Source organism: Microcaecilia unicolor, chromosome 2 (genome assembly GCF_901765095.1).
Source record: "Microcaecilia unicolor chromosome 2, aMicUni1.1, whole genome shotgun sequence".
NCBI lineage: Eukaryota > Metazoa > Chordata > Amphibia > Gymnophiona > Siphonopidae > Microcaecilia > Microcaecilia unicolor.
In genome coordinates this window covers 62,876,309-62,897,045 of record NC_044032.1, presented here as the reverse complement: position 1 = coordinate 62,897,045, position 20,737 = coordinate 62,876,309, and the positions used below count along the sequence as shown (strand labels likewise).

Here is a 20,737-nt window from a genome sequence, read left to right as displayed (position 1 = left end):
CAGGTGATGACATATGCAGTACTATCCTAAAGGAATAAAACAGCTGGCACTGGTTCATCTATTGTTTGTAACAAATTTTCACAAACCTATTAGTTGAAATCAGTCCATAGCGGTTAGGCTAATGCAGAATCATCTTATTCATTGTTATGCCATATTTACCTACTTCACTCTTCTTTGTATTAAAAAAAAAATAATAATTTATTACTTACCATGTGTGAGCTCTGGGCAACTTCTCTGGACTCCCCCACTGCTCTATTGTAAACAACTGAGGACCATTTGAACCTAGTGAACAAAATGATCTGTAGAGTCATTTGGACTATCTCAGACACACATAAATTGAAAAAGACAATAAAAAGTCCTAGAAAATAAGGACAGTTTCTTAAAACTACACATTTGTACACAGAGACCACGGGAGCTTTTGTCAGTGGATTTTTGAATCTTTCCAAAAGGGAAAGAACACTCATGCTAACCTGGCAAAAGTGACTAAAGAGATTTTCACCTACTTTTTTTTTCCAAGCAAAATTATTACCTCCTCTAAATTAACCTCACTTAGGGAATGCCTTCACCAATATGTTCCTAAATATATGCGTGTTCTTCCGCAACTCGTGTTCTTTTGTTTACATACAAGGTAGGCAACTTTTAGATAGCCCTTTTACTCATATAGTAGCCATTTTGTAAATGGTTTATGAAAATTGCCATCATCAACTATACTATTATTCATTAAAAAAAGTGGTCTACTTCAAAATGATATTTGATTGAATTAATTTCTCATTCTTTTATTTATAGATGTTATTGATTGCATCAATTGATGCTTGAATTACAGTTAACTTTTTTTGATAACTACGCATATTCATGGTTGTAGTAATTTCAACAGGCTTTTCTTCTAATGCATTTTAAATACCATAGAATGAATTTATAAGTTAGAGGATAATGTTCAAAGTCATTCCCGCGAATAAAGTAGAAAATGGCACAAGAAGCAGCTGCCTGTGTGAGTGGTCAGAAGCCCCATCAATTGCATCACATCTTTGGTCTTTTTCAAGCATGATAGATGAGAACAAGCACTCATCTGAGAGGGAGAGCAGAAGGGCAAGGAGTTTTCTGTTGGAGTAGTAACCTACCATGACCTAGAGACTTGCTCATGACCATTGAGCTGTCCAACCACTTTAGCCTACCGTTGATGCAATGTCAGATGTCCCACTTACTCCACATCACCCAGGGTTTCACACACACCCTAGACACAGCCAAGTGGTTCCCCAAAGAGGTGAACACAAGGAGACTGGCCCTTGTGGGAGCCCCTTGGTAACTTAAGTGTGTGATTTCATTTTATTCTTCTTATTTTGGTACAGGAAAATTGTTATGTGTTGGAAGGGGAAAATAGGGATGTCCAAAGGTAAACAAAATTTGGTTATTTTTGTTCCCCCCCCCCCCAAAATAAAAATATTTATTGATTTGTTTTTTTTGTTTTGTTTTGTTTCATTAGAAAATTCTCTAATGTGTGCTATACAGATTCTCCAAAAATTACTGCAAGAATGTTGTTGGGAAGATCATGAGTGTCTAGAGCAACACTGTTACTTCAAGATTTGCATTGGCTTCAAGTTACTAAAGTTAACGTGCAGTAATTTAGATAAAGTAACTGGTTAGCACAGGAACGTTCACTCTCCACCCATGACAGGCCCCTCAAATACTAAATTAACTTGTAATTAGCTCACACACATGTCAAAACTAACAAGGAATGCTTTAGCACGTCCCACATTAGGCTTTTTTTTCTGCTGCATTAAGGGGCTTCTTTTACAAAGCTGTGCTAGCGATTCCTGTGTGGAAATGAAAGAAATCCCATAGGAACTACTACTACTTATCATTTCTATAGCGCTACAAGGCATACGCAGCGCTGCACACCATACACAAAAAGACAGTCCCTGCTCAAAGAGCTTACAATCTAGATAAGACATGAGACAGACAGAACAATTAAGGGTAGGGGAATAAAGAGGTGAGGATAAAGGACAGGGCAAGTGAGCAGTGGTTAGGAGTCAAAAGCAGTGGTAAAGAGGTGGGCTTTAATTTTGGGCTTGAAAACGGCCAAAGAGGGGGCTAGACGTACAGGCTCAGGAAGTTTATTCCAGACGTGAAGTGCAGCAAGATAAAAGGAACGGAGTCTGGAATTAGCAGTAGAGGAGGAACTGAATGGACTTCCTCTCATTTGCCGCTCTTGGAATCAGAAGCATGGCTTTGTAAAAGAGGCCCTAAGGTAGTTATGTATATCATGTAAAAACGATATAAGGCAGCAGTATTTTATGATTACTGTGACTGGACAGACATGAAACTAGGGTCTGTCAGTTGGGGGTTGGTGTGGTGCTGGTTCTTCTTATCTTGAGATAGGAGTGCTTTACTTTTAAGCGCAATGTGGACTAAATTCTGAATATGGCACTGAAAAAAAGAAATGAGCACCAAGCACTATTCTCTAAATGGCGCTCCAAGTTGGGCGCCATTTAGAGAATGAAGTCTGGCGACAAGGTCCACACCCAAAAGGATTTACACCAGCTGAAATCTGGTGTAAATTCTTGTGCCTAAATTAGACGCATATCTGCCTAATTCTGTAACACTGACTTGCCCATGACTCTCCCGTGGCCTTGCCCACTTTTTGGATCAGTGCGTAAAAATCTACAGGTGCATCTTTATAAGAATAGCAAATACAAGATGCATGCATAAATTCGTTATTGACAATTAGCACTGATAATTATTAGTGCTCAATTACTGGTGCTAATTGGCTTGTTATGCAATTAACGTGAATACAAATTGGGCACATGCCCAAATTTGCACGCACAATTTTTAGGAAAATATATAGAATTAGAGGGCATATTTTGATCAAGGGTAAGTCACTATGGGGTCCTTTTAGTTTTCAACATTTTTATTGATGACAATCAGAGTTAGACATATTCCACATCTGGCCTTAATAACATGGCCACAACATAACATACTTAACAAAAGGCTAGTGCTTAAGTCTGTCATCAATTTTTTTCTTTTTCCCTTTTCATCCCCCCCCCCCCCCACACCCTCCCCCCTCCCCCCGCCCCTCCCTCTCATGCCCCAGGGCTTGGACTCTGATAGTCCTAGGGCACCCCCCCCTCCCCCCCTAGTGAAGCCATATATATATCGTTTGGACGCTCTCTGGGATTCCTTATATTATCCTCTTACCCTTTATTCAGAAGCAAGCTTCGCCCCTTAGAACTCAATGTCTGTAAATAGGGGCCCCAAATCTGTGTAAACCGTGCTAAGCTCTTCGGGGACCCCTTAGCCCCCCTGGCTTCCCAAGTAGCCAACAAATGTACTTGATTTCTCCAATGCCAGTAGGCTGGCACCTCCGGTACCGTCCAGTATTGTAAAATGCTTTTCTGGGCCACCAAGCACATTTTACGGCTCAGGATCCGAGCTGTCTTGGAGCACCTACCAAATGCCCCTTGCGTGTTCAGCACAAAGTGTTCCCAGGATCCTATCACAGGGGTCCCCAATATTTGAGTTAAGAATTTAGTAATCTCCCCCCAGAAAGCCTTCACTCCGGGGCATGCCCAGAAGGCATGATATAATGTGTGTGGGTAATGGCCGCACTTAACACATGTGGCCCCTTGCAGAAAATCTACATGAGCCAGTTGTTGACCCGACATATAGGCCCGTAGAACAACTCTATACCCACTTTCCCGGAGTCTCTCGTCCTGGGTGATGGCTGGGATTCCCTGCAATGTGAGCCCCACATTCCATCCCGTTAATGTTGTCCCCGATTCCTGTTCCCATTTTTGCTTGATTTCTGTAAAGTTTTTAGGGGGCTTGCGCCTAATCAAAGCTCTATAGAGCGCTGACACTGACAGTCCCGTGGCTTCCATTTCCCCGAAAAAATCTTGTAGTTTGCTTCCCAATCGTTGCCGTAGCAGGTCTGGATCTAATGCTGAAATGTAATGCTTAACTTGGACATACGCAAACCTAGCCCCCCAAGCCACCCCGATCCGAGACTGTAGTTCCTTGTACCCTATTAAATTCCCCTCTTCACTTAATAGGTGTTCAATCTTGGTTATTCCCATCCGCTCCCACTCCAAGAACGTTGGGTTATCTAGGCCTGGTAGGAAAGCTGGATTCCCCCTGAGAGTCAGCTGATCTGAAGTCGAGGGACTCCCCCCCACTGCCTGTGTTAGTCCCTTCCATGCCTCTCGAATGGACTGTAGCATCACACTTTTCCTCAGGCAAAGTGGGAGTTGCTTACGTGTAAGATGTAATAACGAAAAAAGTTCATATGGAGCAAAGAATTCCCTTTCCATTTTTATGGGGGTGTAAATGCAAGTTTGTGTGAACCAGTCCCCTAAGTGTCGGGCCAGGTAAGCCTGATTATATAAAGACAAATCCGGTATCCCCATACCACCCCGTCTCCATCCTCCTATCATGTATTTATATCGCAGTTTAGGTTTCTTCCCCGCCCAGCAGAATTTACTGAAAGACTTATGTATATTTTTCAAGTCTTTGCTTGTCAGTCGAATTGGTAATGTCTGTAACAGATACAGCCATTGTGGGAAGAGGACCATCTGTATCAGATTCACCCTTCCCCTCAGCGATAGGGGAAGAGGGCCCCACTGCTCCAGCTGTTTCTTAGTACCCTCCATAAAAGCCGTATAATTTATAACATGCAACTTCCTCAAGTCCAGGGTCAGCCTAATTCCCAGATATTTAAACGCTTCCTCCGCCCAACTCAAGGGAAAGTCTCCACCCATCTTGCGCTTCACTTCCGCGGATGATGCTAGTGCCTCTGATTTAGTTAGATTTAAACGTAGGCCTGCAAAATCACCATATTCCTTTATAATTTCCATTAAGGCCGCAAAAGAGGCCTGTGGATCTGTTAACAGTACCAGTAGATCATCCGCAAAAGCCGCTATTTTAAATTGAGACGACCCTACCTCTATCCCCTTTACCGATGGTATATCTATAATATCCCGAATCAATGGGTCTAGAGTCAGTACAAATAAAAGGGGGGACAGCGGACATCCTTGTCTCGTTCCCCTGAATATCGGAAAGGTTCTTGATTCCATCCCATTTACCAAAATCCTGGCCTGAGGGGAATGGTATAGGGCCCGTATCGCTGACATAAACCGCCCGGTAAAGCCATATGCCTCAAGTGTGGCAAACAGGAAATCCCAATGGACCCTGTCGAACGCCTTTTCAGCGTCGAAGCTTATAAGTAAGGACGGTGTCCCTTTCCTACCCCTTGTCTCCAATGCTGTTAAGATTTTCCTTAGGTTTTTTGCCACTGTTCGCCCCTCCACGAAACCCACCTGCGTCTCATGTACCAGCTCCGGCAACACCCTTGCCATACGGTTAGCCATGAGCTTAGCCAGTATTTTCGCCTCTACATTTAGCAGAGAGATTGGCCGGTACGATCCTGGTTGCTCTGGGTCTTTACCTGTTTTTGGCAGCACTACAATCTGCGCCAACGCCAAATGAGGCGGCAGTTCCTCCTTGTCGATTATTCTGTTAAAATACTGAGTCAGGGTTGGTATTATGTCCTCCCCCATCATCTTATAAAATTCTATCCGTAATCCGTCCGGACCGGGCGCTTTGAGTAATTGGCTCCTCGCTATTACCACCGCTACCTCTTCCTCCTGCACAGGACGATTTAACTCCTGCACATCTTGCTGTCTCAGGGAGGGCAAATTAAGATTGTTCAGATAATTAATCCCTTGGAGCCCCTGGTCCAAAGGGCGATCATACAGCTGCCTATAAAACCCAAGGAAAACCTCACAAATAGCCTCATCTGTCCGCACTTTCCCTCCTTGACCATCCTTTAACTGGAGCACCCTACCTCCCCCCCCTTTTGGGCGCGCCAATCTGGCCAATAAGCGACCTGTCTTATTTCCATACTTGTACAGCTGGTATTTATAATAGGTTAAGGATTTGGTGGCTCTTTGGTGTAACAGCTCATTGAGTGCCACTTGTAATTCCAGTAGTCGCATTCTATGCTCCCTCTTATGCGTTCGACCAAACAGTTGCCTGGCCCTACACATCTGGGTACTTAATCTCAGTATTTCCCTGTTCCGCGCTGAGCGCGCGTAATGTGTGTAGCTAATTACTTCCCCACGGAGCACCGCTTTCGCGGCATCCCAGAACAATACCGGACTATCCCTATGTTCCCTATTTGATGACTCATATGCTCGCCAGCACTCCCTAAGCTTCTCTCTCAACCCCACATCTCTATACATCTCCACTGGGAATCTCCACGAACCATGTCTATGAGCCCTGGGTCCCATCTCCCAGTCCATGCTCACCCAGGCATGATCTGAGATTGTATAAGGTCCAATTTCCGTTTTAGTTATTTTGCCAAATAAATCTTGTGAAGTTAGGATGTAATCGATTCGTGCCTGGGTGTCATGTGCACGGGAGAGGTGCGTATAGTCCCGTTCCATGGGGTGCAGAGTTCGCCAGATATCAATCAAATCTAATAGGTTCCCCAATCTTTTTAAGCCTTTGTTTGATGCCCCCAAGTCGCTGCGAGCCCCTTGAGAACAATCAAGCTGGGGGTCCCACACCGTATTAAAGTCTCCGCCCACTACTACCGGTACTCCTGGGTGATCCGCTAGGTGTCCCAGTACCTCTTGATAAAACTTCTTATCGTATTGGTTGGGGGCATAAATATTCCCGAGTAAGATTTTTTGACCCTTGCTCTCCATTTCCACCACTACATATCTCCCCCCCTGATCCACATATATGGGTTTGATCGCTGCTGCTACCCCCTTACGAATTAACACCGCCACCCCCCTTTTCTTCCCTTGGGCTGCCGCTGCCACGCATTCCCCCACCCACCACGTTTTTAATTTAGCATGTTCCGCCTGACTGAGATGGGTTTCTTGTAATAGAGCTATATCAACCTTATGCCTCTGTAAATGCTGTAAAATTTTTGTTCTTTTTATTGGGGAGTTAATGCCTCCCACATTCCATGTTACCAACTTTACCATATGTGTGATGTTTTGAGACACTCAAATATATCATCCCTATAACGAGACTCGAGCAGGCGTCCCAGCCTCCGCCCCCCCAAGCCCACGTTCGTCTTCCCAAATATAGTCCACTTGCCTCTTAGCCTTCTGCAGATTTGTTTGCCCCTTAAACGTCCGTCTTCATATCGTGTTAAATCTTGATAAACTCCACTATTCCCCGGACTCCCCTTCCCCCTCCCTCCCCCCCTCCCCCCACCCCCTTTCTGTACCCTACCCCCCAGTTCCCTTGCTCCCTGTGTGGGAACCATCACGTGTAGACGCCCCCTCCCCCCTTCCCATTTTCTCAGATTCCCCCATAGGCTCCTAACTTCCCCCTCCAATTTTATATCCCTATTCCTCATCACATCCCCCAACCGTAATCAGTTTTTATCCCTCTTATACAACAAAACATTGTCAACTGATCAACACTTAAACATTAATGCTTCCAAACCCATCTTTAACTCATTGTCCCCATTTCGTAGCTTACACTTCCCAAACCTATGCATTCAGGTCACTGTCCTCCATTTTGATTGTAGTTCCTGCCAGCACGTGTTCCACCCTCCATTCAGGTCTCCGCGCCTTCTTCTGCTTTATCCGCAAGCTCTGTTTCCAGTTGGGTCACAAAGTCCTTCGCCTCCTCAGCTGACCCAAATGACCTTGTTGTCCCCTTATATGTTACCCTCAGAGTAGCCGGATACGTTAAAGTAAACCGCACCTTCATGGCATACAGTTTAGTACACAGGCTTGAAAACGCTCTCCTCTTCCCTGAGACTCCAGCTGAATAGTCTTGAAAACACAGGACTTTTTTATTTTCATATGTTAGGGCACCCTCGGATCTTGAGGCCTGAAGGATATATTGCTTGTGTGCAAAGTTCAACACTTTCATTATAATCACTCGCGATCTGGAGCCCTCTGCCTGGCGGGGACCTATGCGATGTGCTCTCTCTATTCTGAGGGGGCCCATACTGGCAGGAAAATCAATTTTGTCTGTCAGCCATTGTTCCATCGTCTTTGCCAGATCTTTTCCCCCCAGGGCCTCTGGGATCCCCACCAAGCGCAAGTTATTTCTCCTGGATCGATTCTCCAGGTCTTCTACTTTTTGCTCCAGGTCCAACAGCCTTTTCTTGAGGCTTTTCTGCTCTCCCTCCACTTCCGTTACTCTGTCCTCCACCTGGCTGGTTCTGGTCTGAAATGCCACACATTCTCGGGTCAAGTCATCCATGTGCGCCTGCAGCCTCTCCAGTTTTGTATCTAGCGGTGTCAGCCGCCTCTCCAACATCTCCTCCAACACCGCGGTCATCTCCGAGGTTATCTCCGCGACCCACGCGGAGGCAACAGAAGAACCGGCGCTTTGCATCGGAGACGCCATCTTGGCTTCCGCCGGTTTATTTCTGAGCTTCTCTTTTTGCGCCGCTTTCGATGCCATTTCGTGGCTCCCGCTTCTCCCGCTTGACTGCACGGCGTTCCGCCCGTTGCCCGCTTTCAAATTATTGGTTTTGGGATTTTTATGTTCGGTTCGATGCGCATGGGGAGAGTTCAGGGGCCGGAGAGTTCTTTACATGCGACCTCTCTCCGGCATGGCGTCACGTGATCTCTATGGGGTCCTTTTAATTAAGCTACATTGTGCTAATAGGCGCCTAATGCAGCAAAAAAAAAAAAAAAAAAAAGACCAATGTGGGATGCATTAATGCATTCCATGTTAGTTTTGGGATGATCGTGCTAATTGCATGCTAATTATTCTTTTTTTCTTTTTTCTTCAAGGGGCATGTCAGGGGCACAGAGTGGGCATTCTGTATAATGCAGGAGCCCTTAACTGCCTGCAGAACAGGTGTCAATAAGTGCTCCTGTGATAATTTTTCAAAATGGCCGTGCTAATGGCAACACTAGTGCACGGCCATTAATGAAATAAATGGAAAATTGGAGTTTTACAGCTGAAATAAAAACAGCCTTGACTCGTGAGAATGACCTGTGTAAGGGTGTGTGTTAAGGGCATTTCTTACCGCAGCTTAGTAAAAAGGACCCCTTTGGGAGCTGAGGTTCAGGATTTTCCTGACATTCGAGAACTGGAATCATACTTTGCCTCAGCAAGTAGTTTCAAAATGATTTTATAAGTCTGTTTTTATTATTTTAATATTTCCTTGTGCTGCTTTCACAAATAAGTACATAAGTAATGCCACAATGGGAAAAGACCAAGGGTCCATCGAGCCCAGCATCCTGTCCATGACAGCGGCCAATCCAGGCCAAGGGCACCTGGCAAGCTTCCCAAACGTACAAACATTCTATACATGTTATTCCCGGAATTGTGGATTTTTCCCAAGTCCATTTAGTAGCGGTTTATGGACTTGTCCTTTAGGAAATCGTCTGACCCCTTTTTAAACTCTGCCAAGCTAACCGCCTTCACCACGTTCTCTGGCAACGAATTCCAGTTTAATTATGCATTGGGTGAAGAAACATTTTCTCCGATTTGTTTTAAATTTACTACACTGTAGTTTCATCGCATGCCCCTTAGTCCTAGTATTTTTGGAAAGTGTGAACAGATGTTTCACATCCACCTGTTCCACTCCACTCATTATTTTATATAACTCTATCATATCTATCTATCATGTTTAACCATTTTTGTTATACAATTTTATTGTATGCTAGGGAAGCATTCTATAAATTGGCAAATATATATGTGGAAACAAGTGTGACCTAATCCTGTTTGAATGCGCTTTTACCCACAGCAAGCAGCAGCATTCCTAAGGGAGAGGTTGGTCTTGTATTTATGTGCAATCTTATGGATTTTCAAGAAGTATGTGCACAATTTTTCCCGAAAAAAACAATAAAACAAAAACCGTGTGCACCACATAGCAGATATAAACTTGTGCATATAGTTTCTCTTGGCTAATTCTCAAAGTGAAAATACACTTATACTTTACTTTGAAAATCCAACCATGTCTGCACACAGGTAATTATAAAATTACCTCCTTAATATTTAGTTTAAGAGATATTTCTGCAATTTTCTTGTTGCTTACCATAAAGTTCAGCAAATCCATTCATAGGCACTCGTGATGTCCCAGTCACAAACTGCAGCAACCGAATACGTTTCTCAGCATCCATCAGTAACACAGCCTATGAATACATGGACAAGGTTCAATATGCAGTCTATACAATACTAGAGTGTGTTATCTGCTTATTTTCATGTTTAAAATACATTTTGATTTATAGTCTAATGTAAGGGATAAACCAGGTAAAAGATAATAAGAGCAATATATTACTTGCCATCCTGAAACCAGATCTTGTAATATTGCATCAAAGGGAAATATTTATCTATTAAACCATGGCTAGAAAGGCAGTATACAGCTCATAACCTGGTGCTCCTATTCCTGAAATAAATACTAGGCATACTGATTGCAACTAGAATATGCACAGAGAGATAGTAGTTTCAGATAAATCTTTGTAAATAACCCACATACATATGAGGATATTATAAAGAGATAGAAAACAACGCTTGAATATCATTCAAACCTGGAGACAATTTGAGAAACACAAAACCATGTCCTACAGCAACTTAATTTAAGTGATAGCATAAAAAGAGAGTAGGGTTTCCCTCACAATCAAGGGTTATCAAAACTTCAATTAACGGGGAGTTTGAACAAAAAAAACTAATGGGCCTTTTTACTAAGCTGTGCTAGGTGTTAAAATGTGCGTAATGCAGCTAAAAATGAAGTACCATAAGGACACACTTAAGTATTCTGTGGTAACTCTGAAACAGAACTTTTTTTTTTTGAGATGGCAAATCATAGGCGCTCCTGCACTAACCAATTAGTGCAGCTACATTACCATGTGCTAACTAATTAGCATAGGAATACCACGTGAGCCTGTACCACCTACAAAATGGGTGGCAGTAAGTGCTCACGGGGTAATTTTTAAAAATAGCCACTACGCACTAACAATAACATTAGCACATGGTCACTAACACAAAAAATTTAAAATTGTCCATTTTACAGCTGCATTTAAAATGGCCTTAACATGCGGCAAAAACTCACATAAGGACACACTAAGGCCACTTTTTGCTGCAGCTTAGTATAAGGACCCCTTAAAGTAATATCAGAGCCTTTAAGATGATGAGAAGGCCAATAAACAACTTTCTAAACATATTATCACTTAAAATATAAGCCATTTTGACTCCAAGAAACATGAAAATACTGAAAAAGTGTACAAACAAAAAATATTTCAGCCCCAATCACCCTAGGAAAGAGCTGAAGGCTCAAGACAAGTATAGGAAGGTCCCATTTTTCAAAGAAAAATTAATTCAAGGATATTAGTGAGAAGGTGGAAACTGAGAGGATGGATTAAAATAAAAAAACATGGGGTCAGAGAAAGCAGGCCCCAAATGTTTTAAATACGGGAATTTTTTATATGTTTTCTACCTAAAATAGCAAAAGACAAAGGAGGGAAGACAACAAAACTGGTTAGAACAAGGTGCAATATCCTGCAGGTGATAAGATTATATGGTCGAAGGCTGCGAAATACCTTAGCTAGAACAACTGGACAGACTAATAGGGTCAACTGGTCCTTACTGGGGTAGTTTTATAGGGAACAGCATTTTAAATGCTCAGGTAGACTCTAATTTGCAGTTATGTGCATAACTGCACTTGGCCCAGTTACACACACAAATTCAATTTCCTGTTTTCTATAATCATAGCACACAATTTCTTTAGCGCATAACTGCTAGGGGGCTATGGATATGGGAGGGGCATGGGTGGGTCAGGGGAGTGTTAAGGTTACAGAATTTTGACAGTTACACACTTAACTGACAGCAGTTAGGCACAAGCATTTATACCAGCCATTGAGCTAGTGTAAGTTGTAGGGGTAACAATCATGTCACAAGTGTTGGTGTATTACAGAGCTTGAGTACATCTAGAATGATGTCAAAAGACATTTCTGTGGTTTTTCAAGACATAACATAAAGGCACAGCCAATCACCTGTCACAATCTTATAAAACCATCTGAGACAGTACTGATAATGAAATGATATAAAAAGATATCGACTCAGCTCATCTGGTCTTATGTTTCCTGAAACATCCACAGCTACAACTTCCTTCTGACAATAGCTACTCTCATTTCATGAGCTGATAGACTCATCTGATATCTCATCAGCTTATTGACTAATCAGCATTGAAGCACCCCAAGCACTGTCCACAGTCATAAGAATAGCCACACTGGGCCAGACCAATGGTGCATCTAGCCAGCTTAAACCCATTGTCCTGCCCAGGGAGGAAGTGAGACAGGAAAGGTAGAGCAGAGGGTACAGGAAAGAGAAAGTATAAATGGTATGGCCAGACTGGGCAAGATGGACCATTGATCTGACCCAGTATGGATGTTTTTATGTTATGTCACCCTTGAAAACCACTTTTGGTACAGGTAGATCTGTTATATCTTATTCTCCAAGACCAAAGCAAAGAATGAAGAATTCATTCATTCTCTCTGCTATGGCCTTGTCCTTTCTGAGTGCCCCTTTTGCTGCTTCATGATCTAATGGTCCCATGGATTCCCTTACAGGCTTTCTTCTTCTGATGTACCTGAAAAAGGTGTTACTATGAGTTTTTATCTCCATGGCAAGTTTTTCTTCACATTCTCTTTTAGCCTTTTTTATCAATACTTTGCATCTGGCTTGACAGTGCTTATGTTGCTTCTTATTTTCTTCATTCAGATCCTTTTTCCATTCTTTGAAGGATGTTCTTTTGGCTTTAATAGCCTCTTTCACTTCACCTTTTAACCATGCTAGCTGTCAATTACTCTTCTTTCCGCCTTTGTTAACACATGAAATATATATCTGGTCTGGGCTTCAACAATGGTATTTTTAAACAATGTCCATCCATGCCTGATTTAAAGTCCCTGCTATTCCTGAGAGAAGAGGCTAGCTCCTTGATCCTGGTCATAAGCCAAGCTCTTTAGTCACTTTTGAGTAACAACAGGCAAATCTTATTTTTGTACCTCAGGGAGGTGTGTTTGTTCCAACAAATATCTGATTAGTGTCAATTCTAGCATTTTATAAAACTGACATTTTACTTTTATTCTGCAATATTCTAAACATTCATATGTAACTTCTATAATCTAATAATTTCTGTCTTCACCTAACTGCCATTATAGAATTCATTAGTAAAAAAGGCCCGTTTCTGACACTAATGAAATGGGCGCTAGCAAGGGTTTCCTCGGAATGTATGTGAGAGTGACTGTGTGTGAGAGAGAGAGTGTGTGCAAGTGCGTATGTGAGACACAGTGTGAGAGAAAGAGTGTGTTTCACACAGATACAGTGTGTGCGAGAGAGAGAGTGTGTGTGGACACAGACTCTCTGTGAGACTGAGTGTATGAGACCAAGAGAGTGTGTGAGTGACTGTGTGACACATAGAGAGTGAATGTGATACAGTGTGAGACACAGTGTGTGAGAGAGTGAAAAAGAGAAAGACATTGACTGTGAGAGAGAGTGTGTGAGAGAGAGAGAGTGTGTGTGTGACAGAGTGTGTGAGAGTGAAAGAGAAAGACATCGACTGTGAGAGAGTGTGTGAGAGACAGTGTGTGTGTGACAGAGATACCCCCTCTCTGGTGTCAGGCCCCCCCCTCCCTCTCTCTGGTGTCAGGCTCCCCTCTCTCTCTCTGGTGTCTGAGCATTACTGTGCAGGACGCTGAGCTCTGGCTGTGCTTCAAGGTACTGACCAATCCTATTTAATAGAATGCACCTCCAACATTCTGCAGACGAGAAACCTCGTATGGTTGGTCACTTCTGCTTGTGACGAACCCGGAAGTATGTGATGTCAATTCAGGAGATGGATACAGAAAGCAGGAATGCCTCAGCCATGCAGTCAGCTTCAGAATGTTGGAGGTACGTTTTATTATATAGGATACTTAGCACATAACTTTAGATGACATTTTGAGAATTAACTCGTTTTGTGTTATGCTGCTGCACCTAAGTACCCCTCCACCCCAGTGACTGGCACTCTTCAATAAAATCCCTCCCCACCAGCATCTCCAACAACCCCTTGGTTGGTACCTAGTGGCTAATGAGGGTGCCAAAGTTCAAAATGGAACCTCTGACCCTTAAGCTGTGAAATAACAGTTCAAATCCCTTATTTGGCAGCTTGAATTTTTGCAGAACTACCATATGACTATTGCTAGAGCTCAGAGATGCCATGCTGAATCTAAGTGTCAGTAGAGCAGCTGTGTCCAGGGATCATTCCTGTCCCCCCCCCCCCCCCCACCACCACCACTAGCCACTAGGGACCCTAGGTAAGAGCTGGAGAGTTCAAGGATGGGGAGGAGTTTTATTAGAGATGTTAAATTATATTGGGTTAGGGAGAGGTTTTACTGGAGATGTCCAGGAGGTTTTGAGAGGGTATGGAGTTCCATTTGGAGGAACAGATGTGCTTATTGTATCATTTTCAGGAAATAGTAAGCCCATCCGTGTTTTCTGTAGTAATAACAATGCATGGTAACTTTCTGTTCATGAACCACTATATGTTGCTTGTACTTATAACCTGCTAATTCTCCATCCATTTCCTGGTCTCTTCCAGATTATGAGCATGAAGGACAATTCTATAATCTGGAGCCCACATTTACGTGTCCCTTGTGCACATAATTTGTCTAGAAAATTGGCATTTAGGTTCATATGTGTTCACATACCTGCAAAAATGCCAGCAGGGTGACTAAGTATTATTCTTCAAATAATAGTGCAGTGGCCTGAGAACCAGGGGAACTGGGTTTGATTCACTTGATTCACACTGCAGCTCTTTGTGACTCTGGCAAGTCACTTAACTCTCTATTGCCCCAGATGCAAAATAAGTAACTGTATATATTATATAAACCATCTTGATTGTAACAACACAATGAAGGTATATCAAATCCCATCCCTTTCCTTTTCATAGCACATATTTGCAACGGGGTGTACACATGGCTCGGACTATTACTTATGTTTTATATCTGGTGCTTAAATGTTAGGCATGCCAATGCCGGATTATGCTAGTATTCTCTAATAGAACCTGGGTGCCTAGGTTCCATTGGGCTTCAATGTGTGGCCTCAAGACACCTAAATCAAGGCACAGTTATAGAATTGACTCCTTAGCATGTAAATTAGCACCCACTAAGTGTTGCAGCCATGCGCCAACTGATACTGCAGTTGTGCACTAACAGTTTCCGCATGCCAAAGTATGCACATTAGTAAACAGGTTTCTAAGATGAATTAGGAAAAAACACTTATCTATGGAAGAAAATCACAAACCCAAGTCCATAAAGGTTTTTTTGCATTTTTGTGTTTCCCAATCCAATCTTTAGAAAACATCACTGTACTTATTAAGGGTGTGCAGCCCAAAAATGTTGCTATGTCATTTAGAGAATTTTTTTTTTGGAGGGGGGAAGCATTTTTTTCATTATGGGAACAAAGTTGTTAAGTATGTGTGCACTTTCGGAGAAAGCATGGAATCTCCCCAAAGAGTGCACACTAGGCAGGCACCCAAAACTGATGTTTCAGATATCATGCATGGCACCATACCATTTATTTATCCTGTACTTCAGAACCAACGATCTAAAATTTTATGAAAATCAGACAATGTTTAGAGGATGCTCATGACACCTGTACTTCCTAGAAAACAGTACTGATAGCGGTCAGTCACTAGGTGTTTACAATCTACCATATGATGAGTTATAAGCAGCTGCCTTCACTGTTCAAAGTATTTGCAACTCAAATAGTTCCTAATAATGTTTATAGTAATAATATTTATTGATGGTGAATGAAATGTATTGGTTGGTTATTGTCACTGCCTGGTGTGTCTGGCATTTATCCAGTCTGCAATGACTTTTTTGCATCTGGAATCTTTTTCTGGTGTTCCGATACAACCGGAAGGAGAAACTGTTTTTGTCCCCTGCTTTTATTGAAGTCCTAGATTAGTTTAATGCTTCTCTCAGCTGTGTAATTGATGACTGAGACTTGCCACAATTCTAATCTGCTGCTGGGTCTTCATCTATTGCGATTCTTTTTTTAACTTCTGCCACCTAGCTTCTCAATTGCATTTTGCTCTATAGTTGTAGGAATCTAAACCATAGTCCACAATACAGATCATATTATTCTTTACTTGCCTACCTTATGTTGGTAGAAGAAAACTGAAAGGACTAATCGCAATGTCATTTTATTTAATAACTCTGAGGCTGCTATTATACTTAAAAACTATCCGGCTTAATAGAAATAATTGTTAAAGAAGAATTCAAAAAAATTACATTAAGGGTAAATGTTCAGGTTATGTCCAAATCCAAGTTTAACATTAGAACCTATGAAATTACAGCATCAAAGAATAACAAGGGCTAATACTGTATGTGAGTAAATAAGTAAATCTCACAATAGCCTTTTCTGCAACTGGAAGTTAAGAAAGCTATCATTATTTATAAGCATGAGACACAATGATAGCCATGGCTCTGATTTTTAACTAACTGTTGTAGATAGCTGAACTTCGATGACTTTGAGCGGCCTCTAAATATTGTCCAAATTTATTCAAACTTGACAGCAACAATTACTTCACCATGTATAACAAATCTAAGGCGTATCACATCAAGAAGTTGAAAATTTTCAATACATATACCCCAGATTCTATATATGCTGCCAAAATTTGGGTGTCGACAGAAGATGTGCACACAAATGAATTGGCTTATAAGCAAACTGCTATAAATTGATGTTACTCACTTAATGCAGTAATTGGAATTATTATAAATTTGCAAACGCACCTTCCTGGGCACTAATTCTATAACCACTCATGCCTAAATTCTCTAGCATGCAACTCAAAATGTGGTGCGGCAGGTGTGTTCCAATTTGTGTACAGATTTATAGAATAGCACCATTCCTACGCCCAAATACTGGGAGATGGGAATTGGTATTTACACTAGGTTTCAGCTGGTGTAAATACTGGGGCACAAATCTGGGTGTGGGAATGGGCACCCAAATTTAGGCACCGCTCACTGAATACAGTCCTTAGGACCCCTGCCCCCATGCAAATTCTTTCTAAAAATTTGTGCACACTTTTCCTCTTTGTAAATAGTGCACATACTTTGTGAAAAGTGAACACTATTAATGAAACATAAACCTCATGAAAATGGAAAACTATGAAAGAAGAGCAAAGAAATGGTTTTCTGTACAAAATGGATTATTTGCTGGAGGTCAATGGTTTAATTTCTAAATATAGCAGCATTTCCATAGATTGTTTTAAACTAATTAAAATAGTCTTAAGAAGACCTTTATGACCTAGTTTTTAAATTTAATTCCTAAGCGTGTTTCAATAATAAAGTATTCTCCCTTGTAACAAATGTATGTTATTATGAATAGGTTGGTTATAGTTATAATTTGCCAATCAAAACACTATATAAGAAATGTTTTGAGAGATACGAATATCTCTCTCTTTTTTTTTTAGTCATGCTAGCACAGTGGTTCCCAAATCAGTGCATGCAAATCTCTCTCATGAATATTCATTGTAGGTATCCTGAAAACCTGACTTGCTGGGGTGAGTCTGCAACTGGACATGTGGATCATAGATGAGAAGAGCCAACATGGCACTTTCTGTGGTCTTAACACTAATACCTTGCCCATGCACTACGTTCTATGTTACAGGCTTCATTTTATTTTCCAGACCAATCATCCATGCATCTTTTTGTATTAAGAAAACAGCTTTTCCTGGTAATGTAGGCATTAATGAAAAGTGGGGAGGTTACATGCATAACATAACATACACCATTGTGCTAGAGGTAAGCATGAATTAGTTCATTACTACTGACAGGGTGTTGCATATTACCTTCCAGTACCACTGGATGACAGGATGATTCGGACAATACCCATTTTTGTAGATCGTGTGTTGTCTCCAGTCATTGACATCAACATCTCCAAGGCCACACATCAGTAACTAACATTGTCATGAATAATATGTTAACATACAAACCAGCATGGAATACATACACTCTTCACATTAAAAAATAATGCAATTTTTTCATATAAGAAGAAACTATGAAGTCACAGTGGGCAAAAACCAAGGAACTTAACTGGCTACCTGTGATAAGCTCATAACAATAATATATAGCCAACATATGCAATGTCCAGTATATGCAATCTATTTGCTCATGTTATACATATAAGCATTTTTCAGCTTTACAACAAAGTTATGATTCGTTAGCCCATTGAATGTCTCAGTTCACTATATTGTTACTACTTGAGATTTACTGTCTGTCCTATATGCATTGCAGTTCCTTTCTTTTAAGTTTTTTTTTTTTAGCTATTGTAAACCACTATGATGGAATTTTCCCTTGGCGGTATATTACTTAAAAGAGAAACTTGAAACTACTTATATACTGCCAGAGTGGAGGAGTAGACTAATGGTTAATACAGTGGGTTTGATTCCCACGGCAGCTCCTTGTGATATAGAGCAAGTTACTTAGCCTTCTATTGTCCCAGGTATAAAAACTTAGATTGTGAGCCTTCTAGGGACAGAGTAAGTACCTGCATATGTGTACAGTGCTTCGTATGTCTAGTAGCACTATAGAAACGATTAGTAGTGGCAGTACTATACCATTTAGGTGGGTATTTATTAAGGTGCGGTAAAAGCTGGGCTTAGGTTAGTCGCCCCTGTGGTATATGAATAACACTACTTGTAATGAATCCCCAAGCCAAACTTATGACCCTAACCATCATAATCTATCTTCCCAATTCCCTCTACCCCAAAGATCACCCTGCCTAAACATCTCCCTTGCTCGTGAGACAATTGCTAGTGGTTGTCGGCAGCATTTTGAACCCAGCGCAAGGGTCAGAAGCACAAAGAGATCAATGCCTACGGGAGGGTGGATGAGGTGCTTTGGGGATGGGAGGAGTCTCCGGGGGGAAGGGCATCAGGAGAGGAGCCTTGTATTTGGGGGGGGGGGGGGGGGGAAGCATCAGGAGGGAGTTTTCAGGGCAGGGGTATGTGATAGGGGGGGGCCTTTAGGGGCAGGAGTGGCAGCTCCTTGCTAATAACAAGGCCCCTCTAAGAGGCTCCTGGGAAGACTGGACTACATTTACCTTCTGGTTTCTAAATTGAAAAGAAAATTTGCCAAGCCCTGGTTTAAAGACTACCACTGTGATGACTGCATTGAATTCGGAGGGGGATATAAAAATGGGACTAAAACCTTAGGTAGTTGTGAACCAAGCCCATCACCAATGCTGGCTAGTTCTGATTCAACTGAAAGCCCAAAAGACAGGAGGAAACTGCCAGGGGAAAAAAAAACATTTTAAAAAGTCTAAAAACAAAAATGCATTAGTTCCTTGAGCTCTGGTGACACAGGACTCGCCTCCCCCAGTAGCAGTATTTTACATCTCTGCCATATACCACAAACAAAAGTGGTAAGAGAAGATTGTAAGCTCTTTTGAGCAGGGACTGTCTCTTTGTATCAGGTGTTCAAGTGCTGCGTGCGTCTGGTAGCGCTATACAAATGCTAATAATAATAATAATTTGGTTTTGTGTTATAAATTCTAGCAAACCAGGAGGCCTATTTACTGAAAATTTTCTCCCAATTTGTAAATGTTGGAAAATACGTAATAAAATAGAAGCCCCAAGGTGTGAAGGAAAAAAAAACCTCATTTCAACGTTCTGTTTGAAAAACAATCTGCTTATAGCTATTCATAATAGACAGGTTGTGTTCCCTCAGCTAAACTAAAGCACGGTTGAAAAATTGGTACTTTCAAAGTTAGTGAGAAAATCACGTTTATACTAGAAGGAAAGAGGAGAGTACACAACTGGGTAACAAAATAATTTTAATATTGACAAACCTCCAGTTCATTTTCATCAAAAATTTTTATCAAATCAATAGGAATGAGTTCTGTAAATCCCTAAAAAAAAAAAAAATTCACATTTTAATTGTTACAGATTTAAAAGAACCACATTAAATTGGCAGTTGATATATTTAAGCTCCATGAAGAATTGTTCATCAGGACTAATAAAACCTGACTTCATGGTGAAAAGGCAAAGAAAATTAAGCATTCCAGGAAACAAATACAGCGCTTAATATATACACATTAAACTATATATTTTTTTGTCTAAAGTGCTTAGGTTTTGGGGCCCTTTTATTAAAGTGCGTTAGATGCTGCAGTTACCGTAGCCCAAAGCACAAAATTACTGTGTGGTAGCTGCTAAACTAAAAGGAGATTTTATAGCATTTTTACAAGTCCTGCATTTAAATGCCAAGTGGCGCATAAAACCAGCTCACAGTTAACATGGGAGCCCTTAGTGTCTTCTATTTAGGAGGCGGTAAGTGGGCCTGCACTAACCTACCCTGCACTACCCAACTGCAGAAACATAACTTACAAAACTATCTATGTGGTTGAGCTAAGTTACCTGGGTTCCAATTGGTGGAACTCAAAACCAAAGGCCACAAGAAGCATCACCAACTATCTCCAGTTCAGGAAAGAACTGAAAAAACTTACCTCTTTAAAAAAAGTTTTGCAATAAGTAAATAAGTCATCGTAGACCTTTTTGCTTCCTAATTGCAAGCCATTACTAATAGCAGATTCCTGTTAGTAGCTTCCTACTTGTAAATCATTACTGTAATTTCTAACATAAAGCAAACAAACAATCATTGCAAAGTTTCAACCAGAATGCAAACTGTAAGCCACTTTGAACCGAAACTTGGTTTTGAATAACAGAATGCATAAATAAATAAATATTTGAAATCATTTGACGCAGCCTCCAATTGTA

General features: G+C 41.4%; 1 protein-coding gene across 3 annotated transcripts in view; it reads right to left on the bottom strand.

Moving 5' to 3' along the window:
- NEDD4L (NEDD4 like E3 ubiquitin protein ligase) overlaps positions 1-20,737 on the bottom strand; it is a 757,870-nt gene that overhangs the window by 6,859 nt on the left and 730,274 nt on the right. For all 3 annotated transcript variants that reach the window (XM_030192990.1, XM_030192991.1, XM_030192989.1), the window contains 4 exons: positions 19,813-19,872; positions 17,813-17,920; positions 10,019-10,115; positions 210-282 (listed from right to left, as the gene is read on the bottom strand). In XM_030192990.1, the coding sequence (XP_030048850.1) occupies positions 210-282; positions 10,019-10,115; positions 17,813-17,920; positions 19,813-19,872 (338 nt within the window). The remainder of the gene's footprint in view (positions 1-209; positions 283-10,018; positions 10,116-17,812; positions 17,921-19,812; positions 19,873-20,737) is intronic.